Below are 18,979 nucleotides of genomic sequence, written 5' to 3'. Positions count from 1 at the left end.
TCAGCACTAATCAGCACAGTTAAAATTTAATGTGTATAGTAAATTTTCTTATTGTAGACGCTCATTATCCACCTCCTTATTATCTTATAATTTAGATGTCTTAATAACAATCTCATAGTTATATGTATGTATTCATTTACTACTTGAATGTTATTTTTCTTTTAAGACATCAAATTTACTGTACAAGAGTTTTTCTTGGGTTATTTTCAAAAATTGAAAATAAAGAATTAAAAAAAAACAACAAACCTTTTCATTCTCTCTACTCCATCAGGCGTGCCTACTCTCGTGCAGATCTTAGTATGAGCTGCAGATAGACAAACTTTACCTTCTGTCCCTTCCGCAATGTTGTTTACAAAGATATTGAACAGAACTGGTTCCAACACCGATCCCTGTCGTACTCCATTTAACACGATTCTCTCTTCAGAGAAGGTTCCATTTACCATTACAAGTTGTCTATCAGTCATCCAGTTTGCAATTCACACCACCACCTTGATGCTCACTCCCAAGCTTTTCATTTTATTCACAAGTCTCCTATATTAAAAGTTTTGCTGACATCCAAGAAGATCACGTCAAGTGCTCTTCCTCGATCCAGTTCTCTAGTTACCCAATCAAAAAAATCAATCAGATTTGTCTGCAGGATCTTCCCCTGGTGAATCCATGCTGCCTCACGTCCAGCAACCCACCCGATTTATAGATAGCTCACTATTCTTTCCTTCAGCAGTGTCTCCAGGCCTGCTTGACTCTGGAAAGGCATGTCAAGGCTCTAGCCGACCTGAGATGAGCCTCCATGAAAGAAATTTGTTCCTTCCACATGTTTTCATCCCATTACTGTATGTTTAGGGTCTCCAGATAAAATAGTAAGTTTGGTCATTCTGTCCTGAGAGGTCTTTGAGATTTAGAATCAACTTCATACTCTTCCAGATTGCATTAAAAACCCCCCCCAAAAAACCCCCTGCAAAGAGATGAAAATGGCTTCTTGCCACAAAATATATTTTTGCCAATTTGCACTTTTTGCTTTCCCTCTTTTTTTTTTTTTTTTTCTTTTTATTGAGGGCAATCTGTAGCTAGGGATTCCCCATCTTTGAGGACAGAATATCCACTTTGTCCTTGGAGAAAACAAAAGTTGCTTACTTTATAACAGGATCTCAGTCCTCACAGAATCCACCTGCCTCCCCTAGGAGTTGGCTTCTACTTATGTAACTAAATACTGAACTGAGGGAGGCCTCGTGCAATGCTATGAAGCGGGATGACCTGTACATGTTCAGCAGAGAATGATAAAATCTCTAGAAGCAATGCCATCATTACAATGATCCAGGCTCCATGGGGGTGCTGCCCATCTGGGAGGGCTGATATGCTGCTGTCCTTGGAGAAACACTCTATTGGGTGGTTGACTGTGCAGCCAAACTCTCTCCTGTGTCCACCCTTGTTTTCTTGTATGTACTGTTCTAAATTTTGTTTCAAAAATGTGAAAATAAATCAATATAATTTGTCAATATCTTGGAGATTTAATAAGTGTTCCATTAAAATAAATGAAAAAATTAATTCTAATTCAATTGGCCTGTGAATTTGTTTCATAATTTTATACCAATTGACCACTAAAATTGAAGTGCTGCATACCACCTTTTAGTCACATACAAGCTCCAGCTCATTTATAATATTGGGCAACCAAAATGATAAAGGGGATGGAACAGCTCCCCTATGAGGAAAGGCTGAAGAGATTAGGGCTGTTCAGCTTGGAGAAGAGACGGCTGAGGGGGGATAGAGGTCTTTAAGATCATGAGAAGCCTTGAACGAGTAGATGTGAATCTGTTATTTACACTTTCAGATAATAGGACTGGGGGCATTCCATGAAGTTAACAAGTAGCACATTTAAGACTAATCGGAGAAAATTCTTTTTCACTTGGCGCACAATTAAGCTCTGGAATTTGTTGCCAGAGGATGTGGTTAGTGCAGTTACTGAAGCTGGGTTCAAAAAAGGTTTGGATAAGTTCTTGGAGGAGAGAAGTCCATTAACTGCTATAAATTAAGTTTACTTAGGGAATAGCCACTGCTATTAATTGCATCAGTAGCATGGGATGAACTTGGAGTTTGGGTAATTGCCAGGTTCTTGTGGCCTGGTTTGGCTTTTGTTGGAAACAGAAGATGCTGGGCTTGATGGATCCTTGGTCTGATCCAGCATGGCAATTTCTTATGTTCTTATGTTGGATTTTCTCGAGCCGACTGTAATCGTTTTGAAATGAATGGATATCTTTCAGCAAATCAAGTTCTGAGTTGGTTTCATGTCAGACGTGGTATGTAAAGTGCCTAAATGCCATAAATAAGGTGCCCCAGGAAAAGTCTGTTTTGAAAGAAATTCATAATATATATACATTGGAGTTATTTGATCACAAGTTTGTGATAACCCAAGGTTTTTTTTTTTTAATCTGTAAAACCAGATCTGGGCTTGCAGTTAGTTGTCCCTGTCGTTAGTGGTGTAAGTTACATAGAGCCACTAAATGTATTTGATAGAACTAAAAATGTAATTTAGAAACCTTGAGCTGACCTTGTGTTTGAGTGCTTTCTTAAAGAATTATATTCAGTTTTCTTATTTTGGTGTCAAAGTTCCTGCTATGGCCTGCATGACTATTTCATATTTGTGTAGTGCCATGTGAAGGTAAGATAGGAAAGGTCCTACTGTAAACTGATGTGCTCTTGCAATAGTTTTAGGTTTGGCAGACTGTGTAATCTTTTCAAAAGTAGCACCTTCCCATAGGAAGCAAGATGGGAATTTAAAAAATGAATGTTTGGCCCTTTATATATTTGATGCAAATCTGGATGTTTCCCCTCCCCCTTCTCCCCCCCCCCCCCCCCCCCCCCCAAAACAAATTCATTCTTGGAGGAAGAGAATGATTCAAGTACTTATTTCCTCCAAGAATGTGAAATTGACCTGCTAACCTCTCGTGATTATTTTTAGAGTATGTCCTGATGGTATCTGCTGCGGTTCCAGGAATTCTTGTCATGCCAGCTCCAGTCATGGAAAGCTGTAGCTGTTCCAAAGCGCAGGAGAGTTAGAGAGCGGGGTAGCAGGCTTTTCCGCTGGCCTACAGTTGAAGCCAGTGGCAAGATGCAGTACCTCTGCTGTTGGTCTGTTTATTAGAATAAGATTTACACAACATAGTTCAGGTCCACGGTTATTTTCAGCAGTTTCGTGGTTTGAGAAATAAGTATATTTAAACATGGTCTACTATTTGCAGCTTTGTTTTGTATGTGAGCAAATAAAACTTACAAAAAATGTTTATTAAATGGTTTTCTTTAATATAATACTTAGCTACTCCATACAAATTTGTCACAATTCTGCTTAATTTTCAAACCCATTCTGCTTATAAGTCACTGCAGGAAAACAAGTGCCTTACCTGGAATTGTATTTCTTGAAGTTTTTTTGTTCTGCTTAATTATGGTTACCCATTCTAAATGGATCTGAGCATCTATTCAAACATCAGTAAAACAATAATCAAAGACAAAACACAAAATAAATATGAATAGGAGAGGGGGAAGGGGTGATAGATTTCTTTTTTTCTGCCCTTTGTTTCCTATGCACAGCTTCCACAGTTAGCTTAACTCTGTCCTTACTCGCAGATAAAGGAGGCTGCTGCTTCAAATAGCACAGTCTTACTATGCATAAACTGAAGATTACAGCGGCCTGTGTAATTTGTTTCTCAGAAAAAAGGGCTGGTAAAATGAAAATTACGTAGGGCTGGCCAGGATAGCTGCTGATTCATATATGCCTGACTAGTACTGACCAGAGAAGACTGGAAAAATAACCGACCAGGCAAGAAACTCCCAGGCACCTCTGCTTCAGTCAGAAGTTAACCCCTGAAGAGTCAGTTGCTGGAGCTGTGAATGTGCAGGCTGGCCACCAATTGACAGTATAACAGCAAGCACAGAAACTATGTAAAGTAAAGCATTAACAGTATTAGTAACAAAAACAAAAAAGCTACTGTGGAAACAGGACAACAGTGAAATAAATAGGAAAGCACCCATGGAGAAGTACCCTCTGCCTCCTGGTTTTGTATAGCATTTTTCAAAATTGGATTGAGTTTTAGGTTAATTTGGGTTTTTGAAATCCTGGAAGTCTGTTAAAATGACAGCCACTGTACACTGGTGATCAAATTATGAAATGGCTTTAGAATAGAAAGCAAACTATTCATGGTTATTAGGAACCATTTTAATATTGGCACTTGCATAGGTTGATTTAAAAAAAAATTCTGGCTTAGTTCTTGCACAGTTGCATTAAGACATACCAGCACAGCATATTTGTTAGAAGTTTTATATTTGTTGGGGGTGTGGCTGGCTGAAAAAGGATTTCCCCTGAAATGCTTAATCCTCTGTATGGGGTTTAATTCTGTTTGACTGTAGTGTTTGTAGAATGCTGTGAAGAGGTGTGGGCTGGCATTGTGACATGGTGGTTAAAGCCAAGAAATATTTTGACTCCTTTTGTGTAGTAGTTTGAGCCAATCCAGCTTTGACTTTGAGCTTAATTAGGCATACCTGCCTTTTCTTTTCTCTCTAGCTTGCTCTAGCTAGGGATTTCTTCCTGTTAATGTTTGATTGATTAAGGTCCTATAAGGTGGCACAGTCTTAAAGTATGCTCCGATTTACAGCATATAACTTTGAATTTGTAGATGCCAATGTGTTCTATCTGTTTTCCCAATGACTGTGATTTTGAGAAGTCACTTAACCTCATTGTGTTGTAACTTAGATTTTGAGCTCTGTGGGCAGGGTTATTGTAACCATATTAATAATTATGTACCCCAATAGTTTTGTAAGTACCACTGAAGTCACAAATGTAGGTTGTAAATATATACCCAATTTGAAACAACAATGCAGTACCAAAGATCTAAACATATAAAAAATGTTGTTAGAGACCTTAAAATTTGCATCACAGCTGAAATACTGTGGGGAAACACTGCCATTGATGGTCTCTGCTTATATATATTTTTTTTTTTTACAGTACAAAGAAAAATTGTTTGCCAAAATTCAGATGGCCTTTTCTTTTGTTCCTTATCACTGTTTTAAATGGCTGAAACTGTATTTCTTTTCAAAAGTTCAAAAAAATATAAAGAACTTATCTTTTAATCAAGAAACTGAAGGTGAAGCGTATTCCAGACCAGTCACCCGACACTGCAGTGTTTCGAGAGCTACAGCATTAGACTCCTTATCAGGGGTACTCGCCATTTTGAGGAAGATCTTTCCATTTGCAATGGAAACAAAACAATGGACCACAGATTTAAAAAAAAAAAAAAAAAAAAATTACACCATCAACAGAACCAATCAGAAGAGAGGCATATTATCCTAAATAATGCCAATCAACAGCTTAATTTAACCCACTGGGTGATACTGAATTAAATTTGAAAATCCACATTTGTTCTTTAAAAGAAAGTCTTTTCAATCGGTCACCTCCGTGGATATTAAAAGGCACATAATCAATAACAGTCTACTTGATATCTTGAAACGAATGCTGTGCTGAAATAAAATTTTATCCCTGCAGCATTTCAGCTGTTGTGGTGCAATTTTTGAAGTCTGTTTAACAACAAAAAAATTGTGTATATTGTTTTGATCTTTGATACTGGGTGGTTTTTTTCAAATTGCGCAGATAGTTTTGTACATGCTAAATAAAAAAGCAGTGGTAACAGCTTAATTCATCAAACAATTTGCCTGTTGTCTTTAGTAGTTTTGCATTTATGCTTAGCTGTCTTTTTTTTTTTTTATCCTAATGTATTTTATTTCTTAGTTTCACACTAGTTTGGGGTAAAAAAAAATTAGCTCCTCTTTATTATGGTTGAACTCCTGTTTTATATAATCTCCTTCCTTCAGCTGTTTTGTTTTTTTTTTGTTTTTAAATATTTTTAAGAGTAGGTTTAATTCTCGTGCTTTGGCAATGGTCATAACATCATGTCCCCAATGGGGTCAGGTGGCAGGACATTTAATCCCTGTACTGTAGAGTATCTCAGTCTTGGCCAAAAGGCTAAGAGAGGATGATCTTCAGGTCATAACTCAGGCCCTACAATGGGGTTTTAGCCAAGAAGCGATGAAGGTGTAATGCAATAAAACAATCCTTATTTTGATTTTCACCTGCCAACTAAATTATGCCACCCTTTTTTAATCTCTCTGGTGAAAGAGCTTAAGGATGTCTAAAGGAAAAAAAATGACACCCTCTCATGGTGTGCCTTGTTCTGGTTTCACTTGTCTCCAGCCTCCCACACCTGCTACTCGCCCTGAAGTAATTTTTATGTAGTGTACAATTACATAAATTGTACTTCTGGTTGTGGTGTTGTGCTAGAGACTGTGGCAGAATGGTAAGTGTGGGAATGCTGTGAGATGTTGAGCATGCTTTCTCATGGTCCTGAAAATCATTATTCTGAATTTGTCTGCTTAATAAATGGATACAGTATGCAAAGCTGTTCCCTGCCTTACAAAGTTATAATCTAAGTGGACAAATATATCTTGCAAATCTGAGGGTGGAAAGGAGGAGAGATTTGCTTAATTGCTTCCCAGATTGTTTAGAGCAGGGGTAGGCAACTCCAGTCCTCAAGTGCTGCACACCAGTCAGATTTTCAAGATGTTCACACTGAATATGCATCCCCTGCGTGCAAGTATTGAAAACCCCACTGACTTGTGGCAATGTTGCCTATCCCTGGTGTAGAGCTTGGCTATTAGGTAAATTTAATTTCCTTTTATCTCTGAAGGGAGATGGTCCCAGATGATAGTAGTACTTGGCATTTTTTTCACTTTTTTTTTTCAATCTTACTTTGATTTACAAATTTAAGGTGACTGTCCATAGCATTACTGTTTCAGTTAATGTTGGTCTGTATAAAAGCTAATTTCCAATTTCCTGTTGTAAATGCCTATCAGGGAAGGATGTCTGTGAGACTGTATTGCTACAGCAAGCCATTCTTTATATGGAAATTTTAGGGAATGTGAAGGCATTTGATGCCTTTGGGCTTAGAGATTTGCTGCTTATCATGTACATCTCTAAATGGAAACATGGCATTTGAAACTGGTTTGCTGTTCCAGGAGCTATAGTTTGACTTCAGGTGATACTGTGTTTTGTAATGTCTGTCTTTCACAGTGCTGTGGGACTTTTGTTTGTGCGTTCTAAGTTTTATAGTAGGGTACCTTAGTAACACAATGGGGAGGAGGAAGTAATACAGAGCTTGTTGGCTTAGTCATGATTTATTGACCAACTGCCTGGCTCATGGTGAAGATTACTAAAGTCAAATAGGCTATTTATGTGAACTCAAGATTTAAGTATGGTGAAAGTAAGGAGTGTTCTTTCCTTTTATTCTGCTACTTTGACTTTCTATTATCTTTTCTTTAGTGTGCCTCCACTTGTTTTGTGCCCCTGCTAGTTCCCTAGTTAAGATTTTCCATGCACTTTCTTCTTCATCAATCTCTCACTGGGACCGCTTAGCCCATAACCTCTGTTAGATTTCCTGATCATGACTTTATTTTTTTCTTCTTGTGTTGTCATCTGAGTAAAAATTGACTGTCTTGATTTTTGCCTCAGTTTTTCAAGGTGTCTGAGAAGAAGGCCAGCAGCTTCACGTTTTTCCCCAAGTACAAACAGAAGATGCCTATCATGGATCATTACAAGTCCTACAAATGTTTGAGCAAGGATCTTGTTTCAACTCTTTGCAACATCTATTCAAGGATGTCACTAGAGGCAATCAAGATTTGCAAGATAAAACTACTGTCTTGTCTTGAAGAATTGAAGAAGATTGGGTCCACTGAAATGGCACTGAAGCAGTAAAACCATGGAGCTGCACGCTGCTGGTGGTATAGAAGTGCAGAAGGAAGCATCAAACCCTCAGGTGTCAAAGCCAAGAGAGATCTCGGAATGAGAGCATTCTTATTGTCTTAGCTTGCAACAAGTTGAGTGCTCTGGTGTAGAAAAGAGGGGCTCACGGCACCAAGAATTGGCCAAAGGAACTGAAACATTGGTGGCAATATGCTTTGACAATTGCTGGGGGATTTTGGAGGCAGTGCTCCAACCCTCAAAATGGCTGCGCCTAATGGTTAGCTCTGCCACATCCTATCCAGGGCAATCATTGCAATGGCCTCTTGAGGTCTGATTTCAAACTTTTGGCATCTCTCAAAAGACTTCAGAGAAGGTCAGTCCACCTGATGTTCTGCAATTTTTAGGGAAGAATTTTGAAGGAGAATTAGAGGCAGTTGCTTTGTGCATAAAGAGTGCTCATCAGAAGATCTAGATGAGCTCAACCCCACTAGGAGTGTTGAGTGATCTGCCTATTGTTGCCTCCCTTTCACTGCTGAGTGCTTCGATGCCAAGAGTGTGGCTCACCGCTGAGCGGACCAAGTTTGACTCAAATGGATTCAGAGGGGAAAACGTTTCTAGTCCCTCAGAGCTGATTGACTTTGCAGCCCCAAGAACTGACTTTTTGTGCCAATAGGTGGTCATCCTATTGGAACAATGCCAGCTCAGATGTCGTCATTTGTTTTTAATGAGTGAGTCTGAGCAGTCTTGAGGTTACCTCTGACAGGTCATCTTGGTTTTGAAGAAGAATGCTCTTCTGAGCAAGGGCAGTTCTGTTAGGCATAGTAGGCGATCACCTAGACTGCTGCAATTTTGGGGGCAGCATCAGGAGCTTCTGTTATGCATGAGCACAGCTCTCTTGGATGACTCTATTGGTTAGTGCTCAAATCTCATCAAAGAAACAGTTGCAGGGAGCTCCAGGGGTAGGGAGGAAGAGCCTGGAACCATGTGTATGGCTATTGAAAATTGTTCTCCCTGTGTCCAATTATGTGTTCTTACAGGATTGTTCTGGGAGGGAGTGATGGTGGAGTTAATAATTGAGTTTAATTTTTAAAATCAGGGGAGAGGTTGGTTTATGGGTCTGAAAGCTAATATTGTGAGGGGTGGGGCAGGGTTTGAGGTTTGAATTTAAGCCAGGATATATTTGTGTCTTCTGGGGAAGTAGTTTACAAGTTTGAATTGATTCTAGGTGTTTTGCACTGAGAAGATGTGAGCTGGTTCTTGGACAGGTAATCAGTGATGTTTGATTTCCCCCCCCCCCCCCCCGCCCCCAAGACAGATTTTCTTTTTTTATATTTAAGCTGTTATCCCAATTAGGAGGAAAGATTTTTTACTATAAAAACCAACTATGTATTTTCAACAATGTATAATTAACCCTCATTTTAGTAACTTAACTAATTTTTAATCTTATTGCGCAGGTCAGTGATAAGCTAATATAAAACTCACCTAAATTTAACTCTGCATACTCACTTGTTAAATGTTTTAAAATAACTTGTACAAATCAACATTATGATGCAGACAGAAGACCAACAGTGAGACGGGGCTAGCTAATCTTTTGTACTGGATGCCATAAAGCATGATTATCTACTTGCTGGTGAGGTTTTTTTTGCATATACCTGGCACAAATAGCACCTGGCACTCAGAAAACAAGTCTAATGTTTTAGATGCTAAAGTGGCAGATATGGAGGAGCTGAGTCAGATAGAGGGAGACCTTGAGGGACTCTTGGGGCAGTGTCTCCAAATGGGTTTGTTTTGCTCATACCTTTGACAGCCAGAGTATGTTAGGAATGATCTCCAATCTCTCAACTTTAGTGCTTAATGCCCTTCCTGCTTACTTGCAGTGTGCTAAAGAGAGCCTGCATCTGGAATTCATAGGGTTTTAATCTTTATAGCAACATATAAACATGACTTAGAAATTCTTCTTAATCAGGCCAATGGTACCCATTATAACTGGGACTATTTCTGTATCTACCTGCAACATTTTCATGGTCTCTGATTGCATTTCTTGGTACTTAAGGATCTTTGCTTTCTCCATATGATCCACAGAATAGTCGCTGGGTACTGACACATCTATCAACAATGCAGTTCTTGTGTTTTCTCCTTTGCCATAATATCTGGGTTTCTAGCATTGATATGCCTTTCAGTTGGAATAGGAATATGCCAGGTGATCACAACGTATTCATTCTCTTCTATTATGGTTGTGCTCCCAGTGCTTTTTTTTGTACATGGGTATTATGATGGTTACACAGTTTCCAATGAATGTCATGCCACCTTGTACCTTTCTATATATTTGCCTTCTGACATTAGCATGTCACCTCTAGCGATGAGATGTGTAACCATTTCCAGTTCTATTTTTCAGAATCTGCATTTGTCTGTTTTTGCATTCTTTTCTTTGCTGGCTGTGAGCTATCTTGTCCCTAGTCCATTATTTTATGCTGCAATTATCAGTCTCTCATCTATAAGTATGAATAAACCTTCTTAACCACTGCCGATTCAAATCTTGATCATTGTGTATTTTCTGAAGTGGCTGTCTGTAATTCTCATCATATTTGTGCTTTGGCCAGTTCTTTCCTTATTTGCTGTGCTAATTCTTTAAAGAGTTTTTTTCCTCTTCTTTTTTTTTGATAATTCTGTATCTTTCTTCATGTGCTGGGTTTTCAGTCATATTTCCTCTTTTTACTAGAACTATTGTCTAAGATTAAGAACAAAGACTGATATATGCTTGCTTTCATACTTCAGCACTATTTGAGCATTTAGGTCTGTTGATGGCTTTAAGTATGCTTGAAGGCCTATTATGGTAGCTACATATGTATAATCAGTTTCAATAAGACCCATACCACCTTCAGCTCTAGGGATGTACAATCTCAGTTTATCTGATGGGCATGGAGGAGCTTTGTTGTTTTTACATCCAATTCTTCAAACTATTTATATGGCCAGTCTGCTGTTCCAAAACTGTATGATAGTGCAGGGATTGCAAACTGATTAATAGCTTGTATATTATTATGTGCTGTTAAGGCATTTTCAATTATCTTCAGTCTCCTATAGTACTCTCTTCTGATCTTTTCTCTCAGTGCTTTATGCCAAATTTTTCCACCTTCCTGCTCCAGTTAAGAACATAAGATATGCCATACTGGGTCAGATCAAAGGTCCATCAAGCCCGATATCCTGTCTTCCAGTCGTGGCCACTCCAAGTCACAAGTACATGGCAAGTACCTAAACATTAAATAAGAACATAAGAAATTGCCATGCTGGGTCAGACCAAGGGTCCATCAAGCCCAGCATCCTGTTTCCAACAGAGGCCAAACTAGGCCACAAGAACCTGGCAATTACCCAAACACTAAGAAGAATCCCATACCACTGATGCAATTAATAGCAGTGGCTATTCCCTAAGTAAACTTGATTAATAGCCGTTAATGGACTTCTCCTCCAAGAATTTATCCAAACCTTTTTTAAACACAGCTACACTAACTGCACTAATCCAGGAGATAAACCACTTCTTCAATAATGGTGCATTCGGAAGCTGCCCCCCTCGCAGCTCCAACAGGGTTTCTTTTCTCAGTACTTCCTCATTCCCAAGAAGTCCGGTGGCCTCCGGCTTATCCTGGACCTACACTCTCTCAACAGACACCTACAGAGGGAAAAATTCAAGATGACATCCCTCAAATCTATCCTTCCCTTTCTTTGACCCAGAGATTGGATGTGCTAACTGGATCTGAAGGATACGTATACTCACATTCCAATGAACCCTACATTCTGGTGATTCCTCTGTTTCATCGCGGACGGCCGACACTTCCAGTACAAGGTTCTCCCATTCGGCCTCTCCTCTGAATCTCACTGCGTGGAGATTGAAAGGCTCGTATTTCAACACCTGAACATTTTTCCTCATCTTCAGGATATTCTGGTCTCCTCTAGAAAATCTGCCCACCAGAATGCCTCCTGGATTATCTCCATCTTCTTTACCAGGAAGGGCTCGCCATGGCCTCTGTTAAAGTTCACCTCAGTGCCATAGGGCTTACCACATTCTTCTCAACGAGGAACCTATCTCTTGTCACCATTCGTCTCCAGATTTATGAAAGGAGTCCTGCATCTCTGGCCCCCGGTTCAGAAGCCTCCAGTACCGTGGGACATAAACATTGTTTTGGAACAACTCATGCTTCCACCATTTGAACCATTGGACACTTGTCATCTCAGGTTCCTCTCCTGGAACGTGCTATTCTTGATCGCTTTCACCTCCGCAAGGCGTATCAGCAAGCTACAGGCCTTAGTTCACTACCTCTCTCGATGGAAGAGGGTTCTGGAACATTAAGTATTCCATCTAAAGATGGTTTGAGGAGTGAGGACCAAGCTGTGGGGGTTTGGGGGACCTTAAGCCTGAATTTAATGTAATTCTTCTACCAAAATCATCGGTAATTATTTTAGAAACTTTATGGTCTGTGATTAAGTCTTTAGAGCTTGCAATCATAAATCTGACTCGATCTACATCTAATTTCCAACAAAGAGTACTGGATTTGGAAAATCTTACTTCTTAGTGTAACAATAAAATGATAAATTGTGAAGAACGGTTAGAAAAAGTGGACCCAGTTTCTCCATCCATTGTCTACTCCCATCACCCTAACCATCAGCATGAAACGAGACCTGCAATGGTGGCTACTCCCATCGACATTACTGACGGGTTCACCTCTATGACCCTCCTCGACATCAGATAATACTCACCACAGACACCTCTCCCAATGGATGGGGAGCTCACCTAGACCATCTTTAAACTCAAGTACTATGGTCCACAAAGGAATGCACACTACACATAAATCTTCTATAACTCAGAGTGGTCAGAAACACCCTTCGAACCTTCAAAAAATCCCTACAGGGAAAAACAGTGTCACAATGTTCTACATAAACAAGGAAGGAAGTTCTTGGAACCTCTGCAGGGAAACATTCCGGATACTGGAGTGGGCTCACCACAGATTCATCTCTCTCCAAGCAACTTACTTGCCCGGAATCAGCAATTCCAGAACAGACAACTCAGCAGAATATTTCACCCCCACGAATGGGAACTACATCAAGAGGTTGCGCATCACATATTCTCCAATTTGGGCTTTCCTTCCATCGATCTCTTTGCGACTGAACGCAACAGGAAAGTGGAGAACATTTGCTCTGTTTACCCGAGCCCACTCAGACTAGCTCAAGACGCATTCCTCATAAGCTGGTCTCACAATCTGCTGTATGCATTCCCTCTGATACCACTTATCTCTCGCATGATTCAGAGATGCATCGACGACCAGGCGGATCTGATTCTAATCGTGCCAGCATGACCAAGACAACAATGGTACAGCTACTTCATACAGCTATCAATACACAACCCAATTCCCCTGGGCAACAGCCCTCAGCTACTTACCCAGGACAATGGATCATTACTTCATCCTCTTCACTCCTCCCTACACCTCACGGCATGGAGATTGAAAGGCTTATGTACCGGAACTTAAACATTCCTCTTTCTCTTCAAGACATACTAGTGTCCTCGAGAAAACCATCGACCAGACTCAACTACCATAGAAAGTGGTCACGCTATGCTTCCTGGTGCTCAATGATGGGCATGGACCCACTCACCTGCCCACCAGAACACCTTCTGACCTACCTCCATCTTCTCTACAGTGAAGGCCTAGCCACGGCCTCACTCCGAGTGCATTTAAGTGCTATAGCAGCTTACCATACTCCCCTAAACGGGGAACCCATATGTCATTCTCTCGTATCCAGATTCATGAAAGGGGTATTACGTTTACGTCCACCAATAAAGAAACCGCCAGTGCCATGGGATATTAACATAATCCTCGAACAACTGGTGCTACCACCATTGGACACTTGTCACCTACGATACCTTTCATGGAAAGTACTCTTCTTAACGGCCCTCACATCAACAAGGCGAGTTAGTGAGCTTCAAACCTTAGTTCATTACCTGCCTTATCTACAATTCCTCCATGACAAAGTGACATTGCGCATACACCCCAATTTTCTACCAAAGGTAATTTCCAGTTTTCATATTAACCAAACCATCACCTTACCTACCTTTCATCCAAAACCTCATGCAAATGACGAGTGGAAACTCCATACTCTAGATTGTAAGCATGCACTTGCCTACTACAAAAAGTGCATGCATTCGCTCAACAGACCCTCAACTCTTCCTTTCTTTCAACCCGAACGCGCCAGGCCGTCCAGTGACAAAGAACTTTATCTTCCTGGATATCCAACTGTATACAATTCTGCTATCAAAAGCGTTCAGAACAGCTATCTGTGACTCCAAAAGCGCATCAAGTGCGTGCGATGGTTGCTTCAGTTGCACACCTCCATGAAGTGCCTCTCATAGGCATCTGTAAAGTGGCAATGTGGTCATCACTGCATACTTTCACATCCCATTACTGTATGGACAAACAAACTGCGGATGATGCACACATGGGGCGGACTATACTGCAGAAGAGCACATGTTCCACACATAAAATGCCTTCATAGGAACTGTCCGCCTATACTTCCCATATTGAGCAAAATAAACAGACCATGCCCACATCAATATACTCAATACGACAGCTGGGGACTCCCAGACAGCATGGCTAATTCAGCTGCTTATCTACGTGAAAAAAGCAAGTTTGCTTACCGTTTTCCATAGATAGCAGATGAATTAGCCATGCTGACCCGCCCGCCTCCCCGGACAGTTCTGACATGGCATACTTACTTGCATTGATAATGACTGAGGAGCCTCGGGCAAGCGTGGGAAGATACAAGAGGGAGCACCTAGCTGAAAGACTTCACTAATCTTAGAGAGCTCCACCACCTAGTGGCACGGAAGACGTACCCAGACAGCATGGCGAATTCATCTACTATGTACGGAAACACTGTTTACGGTAAGCAAACTTGCCTTTCTAATCCTACCAAAGTTCAGAACTTTCTTAAATCGTTTTGCTTCTCCTCCTTAGATTTCTGACTTTCGGTATATACTGGTCTGCAACAATGCATCATCAGGGCTCTTCAAATTACCCAGATTCTGCTGCTGGTCTCCTTACCAGTTCAAAACTCCATGATCACATAACTTCAATGTTTCAACTACATTGGCTCCCTGTCACATGGCAGATACAAATCAAAACAATTTCAATTATCCATAGCCTGCGCCACATCATCACTTCTCCATTGATGAATACCACTTTAAAGTTGTACACGCCCCGTCGTTCCTGCTGATCCTCTAGCCAGCAGTACCTGTAAATTCCCTCTCCAAGGCATGCCAGACTTGATTCTAGTAGAAAAAAGGCCTTTTCAATTGCTGGCCCCACTCTCTGGAACATCTTGCCCCTATACCTACAGAATATTGAGACTCCAAAAGAGTTCAGGAAAGCCTTAAAAATGTTTCCTTTCTCAGCTGCCTTCAAAGACTTGCTGCCTGAACAGCCGACCTAATGAACATAACGTAAGAAATCGCCATACTGGGTCAGACCAAAGGTCCATCAAGCCCAGCATCTTGTTTCCAACAGTGGCCAAACTAGGCTGCAAGTACCCAAACACTAAATAGTTCCCATGCTACTGATGCCAGTAACAGCAGTGGCTATACCCTAAGTCAACTTGATTAATTAGCAGTAAATGGACTTCTCCAAGAAATTATCCAAACCTTTTTTAAACCCAGCTATACTGACTGCACTAACCACATCCTATGGCAACAAATTCCAGAGCTTAATTGTGCGTTGAGTGAAAAATAATGTTCTTAGATTAGTTTTAAATGTGCTATTTTCTTTCTTCATGGAGTGCCCCCTAGTCTTTCTATTATCCGAAAGAGTAAATAACTGATTCACATCTACCCGTTCTAGACCTCTCATGATTTTAAAGACCTCTATCATATACCCCTCAGCTGTCTCTTCTCCAAGTTGACCAGCCCTAACCTCTTTAGTCTTTCCTCATAGGGGAGCAGTTCCATCCCCTTTATCATTTTAGTCACCCTTCTCTGTACCTTCTCCAGTGCAATTTTCCTCAAACAACCTTGAACTATCCCACAAGGTTAGGCTTTGCATGTCATAAGCCTGCCTGAGTCCTTGTTTTGTCTTATGTTACATATGATTGTGATCTTATTTTTGATTTGTTCATACTTTTTATTATGTGTTCTTATTGTACCCCGCCCTGACTATTAGAGGCTGCAGGTTCTAAGCAAACTTCAAATAAATTCACCTGCTTCAACAGAGTTCTTGGATATAATCATTGTCTAATTTCACTTAATTGATTTTTTGGAAAATTTAAGTTGCCTTTCTTCACCCAGTGAGTAACACTTCCCAAACATACAGTACTTATTTGTTCCTCTTGCAGTTAAATAGTAAGTAAAATTCTATCTTTTAAATACTCCAGAATCTTATAAGAGATCAGCCTTCTCTTGCAAAATATTACAAAGGTCTCAGGCTCTGATGTGAAACCATGTTTCAGTGCTCCTGCATCAGGGGGGTTGTGAGGGTGTCACTCAATGCATTGAGGACCATATTCGGTGTTTTATGAGACCATAACATCTTGAAACTCCCTTGTTGCAGGAACACCAAAACATGGCTTCATGTCAGGGTCTAGGACCTTTGTAATATTTTGCAAGACGAGGATGATTGCTTTTAAGATTCTGGCTTATAGCAACATTTTTGAAAGATGAGTGTAATTTTATTCACAATTTAAGTGGCAAGAGAAGCATACTTAAGTTCGGTATGTTTGGGAAATTTTACTGGGTGAAGAAAAGCAATTGAAATGTTCAAAAAATGATTTGAGAAATTGAACCAGTGATTATATCCAAGAACAGTTGCAACCAATTTATTTGAAATTCACTTGTAACCCAAAAGTAAAAAAAACCAAAACAAAACCGAAAAACTGTATATAGATTAATGTGCCTGTGCAATGACCCCCCCCCCCCCAAAAGTGCTTGAAAATTTTTTTTAAAAGTGGTTCCGGTTTCTCCCCACCTTCCCTAAAGTGTCTTAGGTCCGATCCTCGGACCTTGCCTCGGTCACCAGGGGACTGTTCTGGATTTTAAAGGCTTGGGGGGTTCTTGGGGGTGCAAGGAAGGGGCCCAGAAGCATTTATTTTTATTTGAGCACTTTGGGGGATGAGGGGGCATGGTGGGGCCCGGAATCACTTTTTTTTTTTTTTTTTTAGCCACTTTGTGGGGGTTATGGACGAGGGCTAGAACCACTTACTTTTTTTTTATTTAAGTACTCTGGATGGATGGGGACCCAGAACCTTTTCTTGAACTGTATGCTTTTTTTTTTTTGCTGGTCCTTTAAGGTGATGGTGGTCCCTTGAGGTTGGGGCTGCCATTGCATTAAAGGGACAATGTTCTTTTGTCTAGTGCTGTTTGACCATGAGTCAAAGGAATGCACCATAGAGCTGGGATAGTTTTTCGGGGGAGGGGTCCCAGTATTGTGGTGTGTGTCCCCTTCTGGTGATAGTGGGAGCCTTCCTGTGAAGATACATCTACGCTTAAGTTTGTTCCTGAGGCAGAAGAGGGTAAAGTGACTTCCCCAAGGTCACAAGAAGGGGAAGTGGGATTTGAACCCTTGTTTCCCTGATTCATAGCCTGCTGGTCTAACCGTTGGGCTACTCCTCCAAGCATTAGCCAAATGTTTGGCAGGTATGTTTCAGTACAAAGTAGTATGGTCTCCTGCATTGTGTGTGCAGAAATCAAAGTGAGCAGTATGTGATGGGGGTTGAAATGCTGATGTGCACCATCTCAGTCTCCACGAGGAGAGAGACTTTGGGGTGATCATACCTGATAACATCCTGGTAGTAAAACAGTGCGAAAAGGCAGGGACCAGAGCCAGAAGAATGCTAGGGTACATAGGACATTACATAATTGGTATGAAAAAGTAGATAATGATGCCTCTATACAGGTTACTAGTGAGCTCACATCTGTAACAGTGTACTTGGTTCTGGAAGTTCTATCTCTGAAACAGTATGGACATAGCAGAGAGAGGTTATGAAAGTTAAGTAGGATTTGCACCAAAAATCCTATGAGATGAGACTTAAGGACCTGAATATGTTAGAGGGGGAGAGGGGATATGACAGATGGATTCAAATAGAAGTTATAATATGGAGTTCAAAGGCAGATTTAGGAGTAACATTAGAAAATATTTCTTCGGAACTGGTGGAGGTAAAACTGACATTTAAGAAAGCATGGGCTAAGTGCAAAGAATCCTTAATTAGGAAGACTAACTGAAAACCAGACATGAACTGAGATTTAAAGCATTACAACAGGAGATATTTTGGGAAAGTGAGATGGGCCTTTATGATCCTTATTTGATATCTACTGTTTCTGTGGAATAATTCTCACAAATTGTTTTAATGCTTAAAAGTGTGTTTTTCTTTTGCAGATTTTCTATTTTGTACATACATTGTTTTGTATATACTGTATATGATGACTTCAGTGGGCACTGATCGTTCCCGGGGCACTCGGGACAAAATGCAGATTCCAGCTGCACAGACACAACCACAGAAACAAGTGCAGGTATGTGACATTGATCCTTCAGCTAGCTGAATTAGATCAATGTTATCAAATAACTCCTGTAAGTATCTTGGAAAGTTAAATAAAATTGTTGTATTTGATTTCTGTGTAATCACTTTATTGATATAGTGAAAAATCTTCATAGGGATACCCATGTTAGTCTGGTGTAGCAAAAAAAGACAGGAATATCGAGTGACACTTTATAGACTAATTTATTAAAGCATTAGCTTTCTAGGACAGAGTCAGCTTCGTCAGATGCATAAGTGAAGTGATCTACAAGAGATGGGTAAAATATATATAGAATAGAGAGAAGGCATGGGATTAGTCAAGAAATGGTGCGGAGAGAATGTTAATAGCATTATAGTATAGCCTACTGACAACTGAGATAAGTATGAACTGACAATGAACTGATAACAGTTAGATCATAGATAGATAGATGTAGTGAATCATGAAGCCATTGTCTCTGTTCAGACTTTGGGTGATAAGTTTTTTTTAATGAGTTCCAATTCAGCAGTTTCACTCTGGAATGCTCTTTGAAGTTTCTCTGTAGGAGTATGGCAACCTTAAGGTCAGGTAGAGAGTATCCTGGAAGGTTGAAATGTTCTCCTACTGGTTTCTGAATGCTGCCATTTATAATGTCAGATTTACATTAGAAGAAGAGTAGGTGA

At 40.3% G+C, this 18,979-nt stretch overlaps 1 protein-coding gene across 1 annotated transcript in view; it reads left to right on the top strand.

Moving 5' to 3' along the window:
* The window catches only part of UBAP2 (ubiquitin associated protein 2), a 597,209-nt gene that overhangs the window by 77,088 nt on the left and 501,142 nt on the right, over nucleotides 1-18,979 (top strand). The window contains 1 exon segment of the mRNA XM_029581175.1: nucleotides 18,181-18,314. Coding sequence (XP_029437035.1) covers nucleotides 18,222-18,314 — 93 coding nt within the window. The 5' untranslated portion in view covers nucleotides 18,181-18,221.

This window comes from Rhinatrema bivittatum, chromosome 1 (genome assembly GCF_901001135.1).
Source record: "Rhinatrema bivittatum chromosome 1, aRhiBiv1.1, whole genome shotgun sequence".
NCBI classification, from domain to species: Eukaryota; Metazoa; Chordata; class Amphibia; order Gymnophiona; family Rhinatrematidae; genus Rhinatrema; species Rhinatrema bivittatum.
This window is presented reverse-complemented; position numbering and strand designations above follow the sequence as displayed.